Source organism: Hordeum vulgare, chromosome 1H, assembly GCF_904849725.1.
Source record: "Hordeum vulgare subsp. vulgare chromosome 1H, MorexV3_pseudomolecules_assembly, whole genome shotgun sequence".
NCBI classification, from domain to species: domain Eukaryota; kingdom Viridiplantae; phylum Streptophyta; class Magnoliopsida; order Poales; family Poaceae; genus Hordeum; species Hordeum vulgare.
This window is the reverse complement of record NC_058518.1, coordinates 7,422,006-7,439,946: the sequence shown is the minus strand read 5'-3', so window position 1 is coordinate 7,439,946 and position 17,941 is coordinate 7,422,006. Positions and strand designations below refer to the sequence as shown.

At 45.0% G+C, this 17,941-nt stretch overlaps 1 protein-coding gene and 1 long non-coding RNA gene across 5 annotated transcripts; one reads left to right on the top strand and one right to left on the bottom strand.

Moving 5' to 3' along the window:
- Positions 1-2,150: 2,150 nt before the first annotated feature.
- On the bottom strand, positions 2,151-5,759 carry LOC123395114 (beta-galactosidase 1-like). The gene is made up of 11 exons (XM_045090051.1): positions 5,595-5,759; positions 5,224-5,499; positions 5,045-5,137; positions 4,764-4,916; positions 4,561-4,649; positions 4,291-4,396; positions 4,081-4,168; positions 3,830-3,951; positions 3,370-3,728; positions 3,190-3,278; positions 2,151-3,094 (listed from the first exon to the last, which is right to left on the bottom strand). The coding sequence occupies exons 1-11, from the start codon at positions 5,757-5,759 to the stop codon at positions 2,151-2,153; spliced, it is 2,484 nt and encodes an 827-aa protein (XP_044945986.1).
- A 2,844-nt stretch (positions 5,760-8,603) lies between these two features.
- LOC123434666 lies at positions 8,604-14,667 on the top strand. Of its 4 annotated transcripts, none has more exons than XR_006626147.1 (4): positions 8,604-10,095; positions 10,188-10,298; positions 12,366-12,476; positions 12,991-14,667. It is a non-coding gene; the product is annotated as an uncharacterized LOC123434666 (long non-coding RNA). The 4 variants fall into 4 exon arrangements; XR_006626096.1 differs by having other exon boundaries at positions 10,185-10,298; XR_006625994.1 differs by having other exon boundaries at positions 8,604-10,298.
- Positions 14,668-17,941: the final 3,274 nt, after the last annotated feature.

The following is a 17,941-nucleotide window of genomic DNA, read 5'->3' as shown; positions in this document are numbered from 1 at the left end:
ACAAACCATGTGTTCCACCGTGACCATCTACACCTGCAGGAGGCGTGCTTCGAGCTCCCTCTCGGTCCGCCTTCGAAAACCCAATGTATCACCAAAATCAAGGTAAAGTATTTTGGTAGATTTTTCCCGCTAAATAGGCCCTTAGGATTGTCGCAAATCAAGAATACCATTTAAAATGAAGGAAAACTTAGCCGCCTTTGTACGCCCCTAGTAGCCACCCAGCGCCAGCAGTGAGCCTGCACATTGCCAGAAATACATAGGAATCACCATGGATTTCCACCGGCCAACTGCAGAGATCCATGTGGACGCACGTTATAGGGCTGCTGCACTTGCACGTTGAGAGCGGCATGTCGCCGGTTAACCTACATCCCAGTTGTAACTCGATCGCCAGTATTGTTGCCAACTCTGTGTCAGAAAAATATGAGGGTGTTACGTGAAGAATAACACATGCATAGGAGGCATATACCATACTCAACACAAGAGCCCATGCAAGATCACATGCATAAGAGATAGTAAGAACGATACATGGAATTCGTTCAGGTAGCAACAGTTTAGTACCTTGCACCGCAGATGTGGGATCTAAAATTCTAGATGCTCCTGGTCTGGTATGACTCTGAAGTATATAGAACTTACAAGTATAGAATAATAGTACATTTTTTAAGGCAAACTCACGAACTTGTTACTGCGTCAGTGTTTACAGGGGCGAACAGAAGATCTTCAACATGGCCTAACCAAGTATTACGACCAACTCCCAGAGTAAGTGAATGTTACAGCGTCATGTGTAACTGCTCCGTACTGCACCACACTGCCGGTTTAGCCCCCCCCCCCCCGAGTGTAACTCTTATTGTCAACTATGTATGAGAAGAATATGAGGGTGTTACGTGCTGATGAATGACACAAGAGGCCTGCGTTATCGCATGCATAAGAATGATATTGTAGATGGTCCATAGGCATATAGTACCATAATTAACACAAGAGCCCTGCATTATCACATGCATCAGAATGATACGGTACATGGAATTCGTCCAGGTGTAGCAAAAGTTTAGTACATGTAGCTAGCATCGCAGATGTGGGATCTAAAATTCTATATGCTCCTGGTCCGGACTTTAATTGAATAACATTTGTGATAGTTACAGAACCTTATTGTTTCAAACTATGTGATGAGTACATATGAAACTTGGAAAATCACCGCAACAAATTCTTCATGTGCCTGTGTCTCCGACGGAAAATCTTCCCCATAACAAAACGAGCTGCCACAATCACCCCAACAAATTCTAGATTGAACCTTGATCCATCAAAAATCACATGAACTGAACCATGCATTTGTTCTAGGCTAATTAGCCCCCTAACACATATCCTGCAGAATAATTAACCTGTTCCTCACGGTAGCTAACACTTAGAGCACTAACAATCGCATGTGAAGACCACATTTGATCATCAATTTAAAATGTTTTCCCCGAAATGTCATATAACTTATTTAAAGAACTTTACCACATAAGTGATACGTTATTTACATAATGTTTGTGATGGTTATAGTAGAACACTTGCTCGCACACTTGAGAGGGCCACTGTGCGAGTTAATCAGAAAATATATGTAATAGAATGAAATAATACTTTTTTGTTAAGCAATGGAAAATCGTATTATTTAGATTTACAAGAAGTTTAAACAAACCTTTTTATTATCAACAGAATGAGACATGAGAAAGAACATTAAAAATAAATAAGTGTATTTGTTTGTGCCAAATGAATGGAACATTATGTAGAAAAAGTTAATTTTTTTAAACTATACGTGGATGCTGTTAAATATTTAATTTAATTAAAGGTGCAAAATTTATTTTCCCACGTTGTTACTTGTGATTCAAATAAGCAAACCCATATGTATATAAGAAATAGAAATTACCAACGCATATGTATTGTCTGCCTGTTTCTTCAACCGAAAATCTTCACCCTATAGCAAACTGATCGAGGAGGCGAAAAATTCTTGGTTTAACCTCGATGATCTCCATCGAAAATCACATGAAGCGAACCATGTAATTGTTCTGGGCTAATTACTTAGCCCCCTAACACATATGCCTAGCTCCTGATTGACGTTAGCTAACACTAAGCCTAAACGACACTAACTATAATTTATTCCTTGGTTCATGTGGGGATCAGCAGGTTGCCTGCACGGTGAGCACGCCGGAGTCACACCCGGACCCGGCGCGGAAGTCCTCCGTGTGCCGCACCGTGCACGACTCCTTGCCGACGCACGCTGCCGTGAACGCCGCCAGCGCCGCCTTGGACTCGCAGCCGCCCTGGTACGCGCCGCACTTGCCGCGCGTGACGCCGAGGCTGGCCACGTCCACGCTGGAGATGGTCCTGCCATGGCTGCACGCCAGCGCCACCTCGTCGCCGACCTCGGCGGCCTCCGCGCACGCCGCCCCGACAGCGACGGTGTGGAAGCTCACCCTCGTCGGGTCGCCGCCGGCCTCCTCGAACAGCACCATCGTGTTGGGCTCGCCGGCCTTGAGGAACGACCGTGGCACATGGTAGAACCTCTGGGACGGCTCGTTGCAGCCAGTGAGGCACTTCTGCCCGTCGCCATCCGCCATGAATGTGCCGCGGTAGTCGCACCGCCGGCAGCCGTCCATGTCCGCGGCGACGTATGACGGCCAGTAGCGGCCCAGGTTGTTGCCGTTGACCCACACCACGCCCTTGCCGAGCCCCAGCAGGTCCGCCACCACGGGCTCCTCACCGGTGGGGGCCTCAAAGGTCGCCTTGTACCAGGTGAAGGGGCGGTGCACCGGGATGGTGCCGCCTCTCCATTGGCTGCGGTCCTTGGCCTTGTCGAGGTGGGTCTCCCTGTACTCGCCGGCGAGGCCGGCCTTGTAGGACCAGGAGCTGTTGGAGAGGTCGTAGGCGGTGGTGTTGGTGACGGTGTCGACGAGCTTCACCGGCCCTCCCACGATGCCGGCGGGCATCATCTCGAACAGAGCACCATAGTTCTTGAGCCCGATGGTGGCGCTGAGGAGGGAGATGTAGTTCTTGCCAGAGTGGAGCTTCACCGGTGTCTCCATTTGGAAGACGAATCCGCCATTAGGAGCGTAGTGCCTCCCTGCATGCCAATTAATCAAATCAATTAACATTAGCTTGATCAAGTTCATTAATCCATCAGTGTGCAAACCACTCAGAGTATATTGGGACGCTCACCAACAAGCTTGCCATTGACGAAAGCGTAGAGCTCATGGCCAGTCGTGTTCACGTGCAACTTGTAGTTCGATTCCCCCTTGTGCTCCAAGCTGCACATTTTGATCATCACCAGAGATTAATTTATATTTCAATCTTATGCAACAGTGTAGTTCTGTATTAAGCATCAAGATGTTTGATTACCTTGTCCTGTACCATAGGTAGTCGCTCTGGTCGCCCGACGTCGCGATCTGCTCGAGCAGCTCGTTCTTCCTGAAGTTACCCTTCTCGTCCGTCATGAAAGGATGGAGGTTCTCGGGCATCCACGACCAAGCAAGGCCATCCGTCACGGTTTCCACCCCCGGCCTCTTCACCATCACCGACGTCTGTGTCTTGATCTTGGCGCTGTTGTACGCGACGGTCTTGCAGTCCGGCAGGATGCTCACGGACCATGCGGGCACGACATGGGTTGCGCCGTCGTCGAGGGTCACATTGACCTCCTTGTCGTCGAACTTGTTGCTGATGAAGCAGGCAGAGGAGTTGTCCAGCGTGTACTTGGTAACCTAGTGTAGATATTGATGAACCAAATGGATCAATTTTGTTGTGAACACCATTAAAAACAGTGCTAGGATTTTTGTATTGTATGTGAATGCATGTTAGTTACCATGACGTTGGTGTTGCCCATGGTGGTGTCCTTGTAGTCCCCATGGAGTAGGATCTTCTCCATGGACTTGAGGACATTGTGGAGGTCCTTGAGGTGCCCGTATTTTGGCTGCCTGATGTTACCTGAAAACAAAAACATAAAAGGATAATGAATATGATTTGCATATTGACACTAATTATTAATTTACAAGATGCAAATAAGCTTGGGACGAATATATGAATTGAAGGAACAACAAGAGATGGTTCACGTACCGTACTCATCGAGAGGGGCATCGTAGTCATAGCTGGTTGTGATGTATGGGCCACCCGACGTGCGGCCAAAGTTGGTGCCACCATGGTACTGATCACATATAAATTGACGATCAACATGTCAAATGATGTAAAATTCAGTTCATGCCAGCCTGCTAGAGGATGGAAATTAATGTAGAAGAGAAAAGTATAGATTAGTTATAAATCAATCACCATGTAGTAGTTCTGGAGCGATCCTCGCATCTGGAAGAACATGGCAACAGAGAAGGCGATGTCTTCGGCGGACCGGTGGAAATCAGGCTTGTCCCAGGCTTTGAACCTAATTATATATCGTGGATAAAATGTAAGAGCAATCTGAACTTCATTCAACATATAGTAGAACGTGCTAACCAATTTCGCGCATATGCATGTAGGTTCCATAAGAAAAAAAGAAGGAAAATTAATATATAAAGGTTGATCCAGGTATATATATATGTAGGGTACCAGCCAGTCCAGTTCTCAGTCCAGATCTTGGGGATGTCGGTCCTCTTGGGGAACCAGTCGTGGCAGTAGAAGCCGTTGCAGGTGTTGATCTAGTAATTAAGAAGACTTAGCATTGAGTTTTTTTTGTTTTACACTTGGGAAGAAAGAAGAATAATAATTGGTAGAGACAAAAATAGGAAAGATGAAAATGTGCATGCGCTGACCACGTTGGGTGGGACGTCTTGGTCCTGCTGGCACATGATCCACGGCACGCCTACGTTCTGCTTGTTGGCCATGGCGGCGCACCAGTGGATGTACTCAGACGCCGACTCGTCGTTGTTGAGCTTGTCCATGACGTTCCCGTACTCGTTCTCGATCTATATATGTAAATTGTTCACATATATATATGTTATATTCACTGATCCACTCTTTTGTCGACGACAAGTAGCTAGGAATGCAAGCTAGATAAGTTTCACATAATTAATATTAGTTAGTTACTACGTACCTGAGAGAGGATGATGGGGCCTCCCTGTCCGGCGAACATCTTGGCCTCCTTGAGCTTGTCGACGATGAGGGTCGTGAAGGTCTCCATCTCTTGCTGCAAGCATCAATAACTTGGTCGTATTTTGACCTCCAAGGAAAACCATTATATTGTTGGGAAGGATCTGCTAGCAGTGTGGGTACCTCGAAGGGGTTGTTGTGCATGCGGAACTGCATGCCGGAGATGTCGCGCAGCCATGCCGGCAGGCCGCCGTAGTTCCACTCGCCGCAGATGTAGGGGCCGATGCGGAGGATGGCGTACATGCCGGCGTCCTGGACCTCCTTGAAGAAGCGCACGATGTCGTAGCTGCCCTCGAAGTTGTACTGCCGGCGGCGAGGCTCGTGGCCGTTCCAGAAGACGTACGTCTCGATGGCGTCCAGCCCGCCCTCCTTGGCCTTCCTGATCAGATCCGGCCACATCTGCAGGCAAGCAACGATCGAGACTTACAATTCATTCATGGAAACTAAGACGAGACGATGGTGTATTCATCTGCTGCTCCGTGTGCAATGCATACCTCTGGCGTGCTCCTGGGGTAGTGGATGGAGCCGGAGATGAGGAGGCGGCGCTCGCCATCGATGACCATCGACCGGCCGTCGTACCCGACCTCAGTGCCGCTGGCGACGGCCGCGGCCGCCGCGAGGAGGAGGAGCGCAAGTGGTTGCCACGACACGCGCTCCATGGCGAGAAGCTGCTAGCTAGGGAGAAGAAAGGATGCACGCACGCACCGCCGGCCGTGTGTATTTATTGGGGAAAGAAAGATATATTGGCGTGGATTAGTAGGATAAGCAAAGAGCCACGCACGCACTCATGCGTGCAGCTAACAAACTGCGTTAGAGCCATGGATTAGTAGGATAAGCACGCGTGTGTATATGGAAGTGCATATTCACATGGACTCTTGTTTTAAATCAGATGGTCTATTCGTTTTATCTATTCTTTGATTAGGAAGGGAGAGAGTCGCGATGAGAGAGCACATGCATCTGTGAAAGTATGATTTGATCGAACTGTCTCTTTCATTGATGATCCATGAGGATTAAATACACAGGGAATTAACCGTCGCCACGAACGGATGCGTCCGCTCGTGGGGGTCGTGAAAAAACCGTCGCGTCGGTTGGCTAGCAACCCGCACGAAGCGGTTCTGTACAAGGGAGGATTATTCCCTAATTATTATAATTAGTTTAAAATAAATCCTAACACCCCCTAATCCTCGCTTGTCCTTGAGACCCATCATCTTTGAAATGTTCTCCTCCAAAACCCTGTGGAAAAAATTGAGAAGAAAACATACAATATGCCATGAAAAACTCCTTCTAAAACCCAGTGGGAAAATAAAGAGAAAATGACATATATCGTCCATGCTTGCATTGATATTGCCTCATTAAAAACCTTTCGTGAGAAACCATGTGGAAAAACTCCCTGTGGTAGAAATTCTGTAAGAAAGGTACAAGGACACGGAAGCTTCCTGTGGTAGGCCATTCAACCTAAAGCATTGTTTGAAATTGCATCAACATAGCCAAAAGTGAAAGTTGATTGAGAAATAATCCCAACCGAAGAGCTTCTTGCAAGCCTATGATCACTCCTAGCTTGCGTGCCCTACAAATACATCCACAAATGTGTTGATTAATTCATAATTCCTTTAATTTTGTATTGATAAGTTTCGAAAAAAATCAATTTCGTGAATTAGACTACGTACTCTGCCCATCGAAAGGCGTTGTCCAAGGCTTGGAGAGAGCCTCCAACGTATGGAGTCGGAGGGTTATCTCCAGTGGCAATCCACCATCCCACCGGGATCCTTACTGCATTGAGCCCGTTTACCGCCATGAAGCATGGAATCAACAAAGTTGAACTAAGCACATGCTCTATAAAACCCAGATTGAGGGAGTACTACCTATGTTACTCCCACTATGGGTAGTATCAAGGAGAGGTACTTCCTCCTTCTTGGTGTATAGGTCATCTTAGGTTGTGCATCGCGGCCAAGACGAAGAGAAAAAAAAGAAAAAAAAATGTTAATTTTTCTAATTAATACCATTGCATGCAATGAATTGATCGCTGCTGTTGTGGACACTGTGCCTTTTATAGGGACAAAATAATAGCAACAAAAGGAGAGGTAGACATGAAGAAAAAACTTATACCAACAAAGTTGATGGTCAAATTTATAGGGACTAGTCGGGTGTCCACCATCAGACGAGGGAGGAACACGGGACGAGGTAGACATGAAGAAAAAACTTATACCAACAAAGTTGAACGTCTTCTTAGTTTCGTAGTCCCTTCGTTTGGAATGGATGTATCTAGGTTTATTTTAGTTGTAGATACATTTATTTTTATTACTTTTACGACAAGTAATTCCAGACGAAGGGAGTATATTTGTATTGAACATGTTTATTAGGTTTTACATTTAGATTTATATATAATAGGTGAAGGAAGTTTAGGCTAGAATCGTTAAACGGGATATACAGAGAGCAATGAGCATGATCCACGTGACGTGAAGTGTATGTCGTTGGATTCGAAAAAATGAATGGACCAAATGGAAGGAGGGGATCGATCCATGAGAGCTCAACGCTGACCAATCAGAAGCATTCGTCGATGACGAAAACCTTCTATGGCTCGCGCGCTCTTGTTGGTCCGCGCCAGAAGGAAAATTCGTTTCGAACCGGCGCGTACAGGCCCGCCAAGACCACATGAAATTTTTCATGGTTTTGAACTATTGCAGCGGGCAGGCCCATCGGTGCCAATTAAAAATGATTTTTAAGATAACCAAACACCAACCAGTAGAGACGATAGGCCCTCCTTCCCGATTCCCAACCAACCCCGCCCCCAACCCCAACCCCAACCCCATCTCATCCCCATCCCCATCCCATCCCCATCCCCATCCAGCCGCCAATGACCACCTCCCTCTCCGACAACCGGCGAGCTCCCCACTCCCAGACTCGTCGGCGACCTTCCGGCCTCCGCCTTCTACGCCACCCTTCTCTCCCTACACCCCAGATCGAATCCAGCAGCTCAGGACGAAACCCTAGCTCGATGCCATGGCCACACCAGCAGCAGTCCCTCCCTCCCTAGCCCGCGGCCATGGCGACCTAGCAGGCAAGAGGAACCTGAACCCTATCACCAGCCATGGCGAGCGTGGAAGGCACCATGGGAGAGGAGGCATGTGCTGCTGCTCAAGACCCTAAACCAGAAAGGAAGTAATAAGCTGCTCCGACCCATCTCATCCTCTCAGATTTCCTCAGATTTGGTACAAGAAAATGATCCAGCTCATTAGAGTAGTATTTTTCTGCGACGTTGCCTATTTTGTTGTTGAACTGGCCCTATTATTCTGTCAAATGAGTCTTTTTGTTTTTCCTTCTTTGAAATGAAGCATATTGCTTTCGAGTGCTAGACATCACGGAGCTGTTCTATTCTTTTGAATGACTTGTAAGAAGGAGCCAACCATTTGCCAGCTCTATTATAGTTGTTCAAAACGAAAAAAAAACAGGTTCTTGCCTACCTGAAAGATCTTTACAAAAAAATGATTTGTTATTCGCATGATCTCATCTGGTTTGGCGCCTCCCTACAATCTCACTAGAGTACGACTACTATTTTTCTCTGAAGTTGCCTATTTTGTGTATAGTGCTAGACATTATGAGCTGCTCTATTCTATTTTGTGTACATCTAGTTTGCCTCTATCAGTATTCTTTTTAAGAAGGCCGCGCATGTCTCTCCAAAATCTTCAACTTTCGGTCTCGTAATATTTCTGTAGGCTCTTCCTCACCTCACCTTTTCTCTCTCCCTGATCGAGCACCTTCGCCATGGGAGAGGAAGGTTGTTTCATCCGCCTGCTGTACTGCTGCTCTAGGGGACATGCACCTGCTTGTTGTGCTGCTGCTCTGTACGCCATGGACATCCCTCCTCTGGTTCTCCTCGCTCGTCAAGGTAGTAAGCTGCTCTAACCCATCTTCCCCTCTCAAATTCGGTACAAGAAAATGATTTTTGTAACTGGACATCAAAAGCAGAACCGGTGTGTGTTGTTGGTCAAGCAAGAAGAAAGAAAAAAGGCATCCGTTGCCTGCAAAACAAATCTGTGTGTGTGCTGCTCTCCTCCTCCTCTGTTTTTGCTTGTGTCAATTTGCTCCAACAGCTTGCGCGCGTGTGTGCATCCATTGGGAGAGAGAGAGGCTCTTGCCAACACCTCTACAATCTCACCGGAGTTCTATTTTTCTGTGATGTTGCCTATTTTGTTGTTGAAATTGACCGTATCCCTGTGTCAAATGGATATTTTTTCCTCCATTGAAATGAAGCATATTGCTTTTGAGTGCTCACATTGACATTACTGTGGAATAAAATGTTCATTATATGCTCTTCTGTTGAATAACGTGTAAAACAGGTCCAGCCATTTGCCAAGTCTATTATATTTGTTCTAAAAGAAAAGAAAAAAAAAACAGGTTCTTGCCTATCTATAGTATATGTGTTTTCAAAAAAGCTGTATCTTTTTCTTCGAGAGAGATGCACTTCTGTATCAACATTCTTTTTAAAAAGTGACACATGTCTATCCAAAATTTTGAACTTCATGGCCTCGTATAATTTCTTGAGTTGGTGAAAGTAATTGCCGGATACTGAGAGTAACCACAACAGATAAATATGTCATCAAACCACCATGTTCTACCCCATTTTGGAGGAACAAGATTAAAGTCATACCAGCAGAATTAACTACATGAAAGGTCCATCCTTTTCAGGAAAAACCCACCGTGCAGCCCTACGAGCAAGTTCATGAGCAGAAGGATTGAGCTCAATCAATAAATTTGAATACTGGCTAGGCACACATCCACACGGAAACCAGTACTAGATCGAACAGTATTGACCATGGGTTCAGGTTGACAATGGTCATAAACCTCTCATCACTTTGGTATGTTGATTGACCTCTTTTTTGCACTGCATGTGCAGGTGCTAAACATTGGTACGTGTTGGTGGGGCTCGACAAGCTCACCCAGGGAGGGCACCCCCAAGCTGAACTCCATGGAGCCCCGCTCCAGCGTCTAGGACAGGTCTTTGTTACTGGATCCATTACTAGGACATGATTTCTTCTTTTCCTTCTCCATTTGAGATCAACATTCGTTATGTCCTTCTTGTGCAGCAGCAGCAGGATTCCATCGGTACACGAGATGACAAGGGGTTCATCGAGGTGTGTGGTGGTAGGCTCTTTCGTTGGACCCGCTGCCTGTTCGGCATCGGCTCCATAACAGTCATGGTTAGCTCCTCTCCTTCCCCTGCTCCCCTCTGGTTGCGCTCGGGTAGAACAAATACCTGCTTCATTTATATGATAGATGATAATATATGGAACATGTACGTATGGCTTCTTCAGTCTGAATTTGTGTATTTGACTCCTGCTTATATGTAAGAGCATCTATAGCAGACCTCGTATAAAGCCGATCCGCAAAAGTCGTTTGCAGTTCGCGGAAAAACCCTTTTGTGGACCGGCGTGTGCGGCAAAATATCCTTTTATGAGGGTCCATTTTACGGGGTCTGCTGGGCCGCCGCCCACGCTGGCCTGCGAAATCTATTATTTCCATTGCATTTTCAGGCATGAAAACACATTTAGTTGCTTCTTTATTTTCTTCAAAGGCATTGGATACATCATAATTCACCAAATTATTGCTAAAACAGCAAGACCAAAAAAAACAAGAACCACAATTAGACATTTTAGAAGATATCCAACTTCCATAACTGCTCCCACTAGTTGGATCAACATCTTCTCCATGCATTCATTGTTGATCCAGGGGTTCTTCATCTTGCATTCTTCATTCTTCGGCTTTGATTCTAAACAATTAGACGTTGATTCACCTCTAATATCTATTCTAATTGCACATGCAGCTGCATCGTTAGGTTCAATTATACTAAGGAGTGCACGAACATCTATTAAGTTTCTTTCTATCAATAGATCGATGTATTCTTCTTTCCAATACCAAAATTAGCATCTACCTTCCTACACAGATGAACACCTCAATAAGCTACCATAATTTAACCAAATAAGTTGACAAAGCAGAAGAGGAAGAAGGGCATACCCCGTCGTTTCTGCATTTGAAGAATACCCATCCGAGGTGCTGCCGTGTGTTGGATGTGAGCCGCAACACTGTTTCTAGGCAGTCATCGCACTCTATGAGTGGCATCGGCAAGCCGAGCCCAAGCGATGGCCGGAAGAGTCCTTGCCGGCAAACCGACGCCAGCAACTAGAGGATGGAACCAGTACCTGCATGCGGCGCTCGCGCTTTGCCGAGGCTGTGCGGGGTGCTCCCGACCAATCCATGGCTTTGGTGCAGCCAACGGTGGCTGGAAAAGCCAATCTGGTGGTCGCGACAAAACAACCACCGATTTGTAGCTTTCCGGTAAGCCGAGGCACGAGGGCGTGGTGGAGGCCGATCTTGGGACTGCGGCGGCCCACCGTCATGATCCGGACGGCTGGTACGGCCGGAATCGAAGGCGGCACCCGGCGGCGGTAGGTGGGGGAAAAGCGCGGGTGAAATGTCCCACCAACTAACCGCTTAGATATATACAGGGCACCGACGGGGTGGGCGGAAGAACCTGCATTTTCGCGGGTTAGGGTGGGCATTTTGTCGCGCCCCGCAAAAAAAAATTACGGGCCGGACGCGGTAGTGGGGTCTGGTCTAGCAGCATTTTCCGCCTTGACCTGTATTTTGGCGGTTATTTTGCGGGTTCGGCCCTTTTAGGGGGTCTGCTAGAGATACTCTAATAGTACTATGGTGACCATAGGTTGCCATGAGCCCATGACATGGTCATCTATCAAGACCTAAAATATTTGAGAGGTCAACCTGGAAGACTGAATTTGTGCATGTAGCAGCACTCTCCAGTCTCGCGAGCATCAAGTTAATTTTGCAAGTACGATTCCTCGTGCAATTCTGGCTAGACTTGGATCACCTGAAACGAAAAATTACTTGAAGAAATAAATAACGGTCTGCATACATCCGAGTAATCAACTAGTTAATTGTTTGTCGGGTCAACATGTGAGAAATAATTCCAAGGCATGTGGAGGACTTTGTTTCCATTTTTCAGTTAGCCGCATGGTTGATCTGGTTCATTTGCAGTAGTACACATACAAGTTGTCAAAACTAGCGCCTTTCCTGCTCCACTGCCAGTGATAGCAGCAGTAGTCTCACTTTAGATTGTTGGACGTGTGACACTAGCTGTACCCATGCTTGTGACGTTCAATACTTTAAATTTCAGTATCGGCCATTTCCTATTTTCGGATTGTTATCATAATACTTTGACATGGAAATAATGTTTTTTTTTCAATTTACAGAACCAACTAGCCTGTCCTTCCATTTGTGGTATTGATGGCCATGGACCACGGTTCTAGTAGTCGGCAAAGCACGTATCTACTAACTGCTCCTATCCAGGATGCGTGCAAAAGGTGTCACATCATCGCGTTCCTATTCTCATCCCCCCGGCAAAACATCATTGTACACAATGTTGATGCAACAATTGCAACTTGCAAGCTCTATACTAGTTTCAATGGAACCTGGGACTAGCATAGGCCCTGGGACTAGCCGGGGTCCAAACATATATTTTATATTCAAATACAGTTGGAGTGAATCATCATGTCTGTGTTGCTGGGTTAGTGTAGAATATAGCCCATTCTTTCTAAATTAGAGACTTGGTGGCTGGAGTAGGCACTATGTAAACTGGGCATCCTATCATTATTCGGATTCAGGAAAAACAGTATAGCTCAACATGTGAATATATGTCCAGTTCTTTTTGGTTTTCATGTAAATGGTGATAATTTGGAATATATCAAACCATAGCCTGTCCTTACACGATTACACACTTCCCATGTCCATTAGCCTGCTCATGTTTGTTACTACTTCCTAATATATATACATGTTGGTCTTTGTCAGTGTCATGAATTAAATTGTTACATTGTCAAGGTTCCCCTGGAGGTTGGGGCACACCGTGGATGGCTTAAACCCGCCCTTCTTCAGTTACATTCTAGATTGTGGTGCTGATCTCAGTCAGGAAAAGGAAGAGAACATTATTGTTCTTCATCTGTCCGTGAAGAAAGGTACTAGCAACTGCTACTACAACCTAGTACAAGAACTTCCTTTTATCACACTTGCTGCTGCTTTTTACTAGAATTGTCACATATGAGTTGCCATTTGTTATTTTCGTTTTGTTTTGGGGGCCTGCTATATTATAAATACCAAGTTATACCTGAGTTTTTGTCAAAGTATTACTTGAAAGTACAAATGAATTTTGAATGAGTGGAAAACTTAGTAGTAGGCTCATTTTATTAGTTTTCTTCAGTACGATCATGCCTTGTTTTCGTATCATTTTGTTTATGTTGGCAGAATTATTGCACATAATTATAGTTCACATATGATGTTGCATTCGGAAATCGATTTGAACTCATTGAGATGCTCAAGGAGTCACAAACACTCGTCTTGCAATGCAAGCACTTGTGCTGATGACCATCCATCCTTGGTACATTTAATTACATGGCAATTTCTAGGATTCTGGGTTGCGCTGATGGTCTCTAATGCAAGCACTTGTGCTTCTCGTGGTGATTATGGTAAAATAATTAGTGGATTTAGCCCTCAATTTTAGTCCTATGAGTTTTTGTCTTTTGCCGGGTATTGTGTTGCATGCGCTGGAGTGTTTCCCTTGTCGACGTGCTGGGTAATGTGTGTGCTGGTTGCAGTTGGTCCTTGGTTGATCTCCATGCCAGTGGTTGGAATGTTTTGGCTGTGTGATATGTGTGATGGTTTACCAGGCTTTGTTATAAAGAAGCCCCTTATGGCATGTCCTCTAAAACACTATAACTCTGATTCGTCTACTAGTGATGACATGGTTGTTTGATTCCTAGGGTTGTTATCAAATTCTGGCATGTTCTGTCCTATGTACCCTAACAGTGCATTCCTGATATCAATCGTTCCTATGATCATGTACAGTTCATTTGGTCATTTTCACTGTTGCTTGATCATCTATTGTTGCTCGATTGTCTAAATCTTCTTGATTTGGAAAGCTAGACATGCTATTTCCTAACTGCTAGCTCCATAACAGAACATGTATTTCTTTTCACTCATTCATGACTCTCATTTTAATGGGTTTTGTCAATGAAACAATGCAAGATAGGAGTGGGATCACTGAATTGTTTTACATAGATTAGATGACCGGCCGATTGCTATTTTGTTGTGTGCATGTTTACTGGACACATACATTACACTTTTTTTAGCTTGCTCATTATAGACTGGACATTGGTCATGTGGAAGGACTAGCAGACGGATGGCTGCTTGCCCATCCTAGCAAACATGGTGAGCTTCCCCCCTCCTCCACATCTGCATAGCACGCACAGTTTGTATGTTTTGGTTTTCTCGCGTGATTTGAGAACAAAGGCGCAAGCATGGTTCAAAGTAGACTACTCTCCTCTGCTGGTATGGTCACTCGGTTCTGAACTTTAAATTGTATATAATCTTAAAGTGGAGTAATCCCCTGTATCAAATCTGACTTCACCATGATTTGAGTGGAATAATAAGAAGAATATGCATAGCTTCTTGTTGTTAGTTTGTTTGGCATAAAAATTAACATGCGGTGACAATTCTTTTGTTAGTTTTTTATCAAGGCGTGGGAAGTTGTGTCTCTTGATGCGACGACCATCACAGACAAACCGCCAAGTGCTATTGGCAAATGATAGAGGGTCAATTCCTCTGCTTCATGGCGAAGTATCCCAATAGAACACCGCTCACCTTGAGGTCTCTTCAAGGTCGTTGGGACGCTATCAAGCCGGTTTGTAGCCGTTGGGCTGCTTGCTTGGAATAAGACCGCAATGCACCACCAAGTGATACCGTTGAATTGAACTATGTGAGTTCTTTCTCACGTTGTACTTTAAATGTTTGAAACATGTTTCATATGTTGAATTTTGTTTTTGTTTTTTAGGAGTAATTGTGCAAGAAAGGTACAAGGACATGGAAGCTTCCCATGGTAGGTCATTCAACCTAGAGCATTGTTCGAAATTGCATCAACATAGCCAAAACTGGGAGTTCATTGAGGAAGAATCCCCACCGAAGAATGGCTCCCTCACCGAGACGGATGATGATGATGAAGATGATGATGGCCCAAGAAACAAGAACAAGTCGGATGGAAACAAAAAGGCGAAGGACAAGATCAAGAGGGAATCGAAGGCATCAAGCTTGCATGATAAGATAGATATCATGGTGCAATCAAATGAGGAGATGAAGCAGGAGTTGGCCGAGAAGAAAGCGCAGGAGAAGCAAGAAAGTGGCCCTTACTCAAGGAAGAAGGGTTGTGCAAGGCCGCCATTGAGGAGAGGAAAGCCCTTACCGAGGAGAACAAGGCTTTGTCCAAGCTTCTTGCAGAGGAGAACAAGATCATGACAATGAATCACAATAAAATGAACGACATCACCAAAGAATGACATGATATGGCAAGAAAAGAAATCTTGAAGAGAAGAATGATGGCTGCAAGGTGTGATGACTTCAGCGCCGGTGGGGGAATGGGTGGCGGAAATGGAGAGTGATGATGTTGACGATGATGGTCACGGAGATGATAATGGCTTTTGCGTGAGATTCTTTTGGGGTTGTGGAGAGAAACGAGAACCAAGACGGTGGTGAAGATGGTGGTTGCTTTTGCATGATGTTCTTTAGTGTCTTGATAAAAAAAACAATGGTTTAATTTGAGCGAAAATTGTGTTTGGTTGTTCAAATTTGCTACAAATCAATGGAATTGATGCCAAATTGTAAGTTTGAATTCTTGCGATTTGCGGGTTGGCAAGGGCCATGGCAGAACAGAACCTGCCCATGAAACTGTAGAACAGAATATTCGTGAATATTCTGTTTTATAGTTCCACGATGCGGGTTATGTTTTGCCGCGACCCTCGCTAGTCGTAAAAAGCGATTTTTTGCAAACTGTAAACGCGCGATATAGGTCCGTAATATAAGGGTCTGCTAGCAAACGGTAAACATCCTTCTTCTCCTTTTTCTTATCTAAAAAATTGGTGACGTTCACCTATTCGTCGCTTTTTTGTCAAACCCCCTTCCTACGTGCATAGCGATCGCAGGGTTTTTCAAGAAAACTGTCGACGGGACAGCCTTGCCCCTCTATCAAGACCGGATTATCTTTGTCTAGTTGGAACCATCCCTCGCATGAGCCTTCATATTGTATGGTGACGCTGCATGCAACAAGATCCTAACACGCATGGTTTTCTATCCTGGTCGACCTGTACAATACTGTATGGTACACGCACAAAACAAAAATGTAGCTTTGAAAAGGTACACTCACGATGCTCACAAACATAATTTATAAATACTCACATAAATTTCTATTGTTTTCATATTTCAATCAATGTCAAAGACATTTCGGACATGTCCAAATGTTTTAAATGTCAAAGCCATACTCTTTCGTAAATATTCACACAAAATTGTTGGGCAATTGCGGGTGGCTTCCATCGTAAAATTCCTAAAATATCTCATCAATCACAAACCATGTGTTCCACCGTGACCATCTACACCTGCAGGAGGCGTGCTTCGAGCTCCCTCTCGGTCCGCCTTCGAAAACCCAATGTATCACCAAAATCAAGGTAAAGTATTTTGGTAGATTTTTCCCGCTAAATAGGCCCTTAGGATTGTCGCAAATCAAGAATACCATTTAAAATGAAGGAAAACTTAGCCGCCTTTGTACGCCCCTAGTAGCCACCCAGCGCCAGCAGTGAGCCTGCACATTGCCAGAAATACATAGGAATCACCATGGATTTCCACCGGCCAACTGCAGAGATCCATGTGGACGCACGTTATAGGGCTGCTGCACTTGCACGTTGAGAGCGGCATGTCGCCGGTTAACCTACATCCCAGTTGTAACTCGATCGCCAGTATTGTTGCCAACTCTGTGTCAGAAAAATATGAGGGTGTTACGTGAAGAATAACACATGCATAGGAGGCATATACCATACTCAACACAAGAGCCCATGCAAGATCACATGCATAAGAGATAGTAAGAACGATACATGGAATTCGTTCAGGTAGCAACAGTTTAGTACCTTGCACCGCAGATGTGGGATCTAAAATTCTAGATGCTCCTGGTCTGGTATGACTCTGAAGTATATGGAACTTACAAGTATAGAATAATAGTACATTTTTTAAGGCAAACTCGCGAACTTGTTACTGCGTCAGTGTTTACAGGGGCGAACAGAAGATCTTCAACATGGCCTAACCAAGTATTACGACCAACTCCCAGAGTAAGTGAATGTTACAGCGTCATGTGTAACTGCTCCGTACTGCACCACACTGCCGGTTTAGCCCCCCCCCCCCCCCCCGAGTGTAACTCTTATTGTCAACTATGTGTGAGAAGAATATGAGGGTGTTACGTGCTGATGAATGACACAAGAGGCCTGCGTTATCGCATGCATAAGAATGATATTGTAGATGGTCCATAGGCATATAGTACCATAATTAACACAAGAGCCCTGCATTATCACATGCATCAGAATGATACGGTACATGGAATTCGTCCAGGTGTAGCAAAAGTTTAGTACATGTAGCTAGCATCGCAGATGTGGGATCTAAAATTCTATATGCTCCTGGTCCGGACTTTAATTGAATAACATTTGTGATAGTTACAGAACCTTATTGTTTCAAACTATGTGATGAGTACATATGAAACTTGGAAAATCACCGCAACAAATTCTTCATGTGCCTGTGTCTCCGACGGAAAATCTTCCCCATAACAAAACGAGCTGCCACAATCACCCCAACAAATTCTAGATTGAACCTTGATCCATCAAAAATCACATGAACTGAACCATGCATTTGTTCTAGGCTAATTAGCCCCCTAACACATATCCTGCAGAATAATTAACCTGTTCCTCAC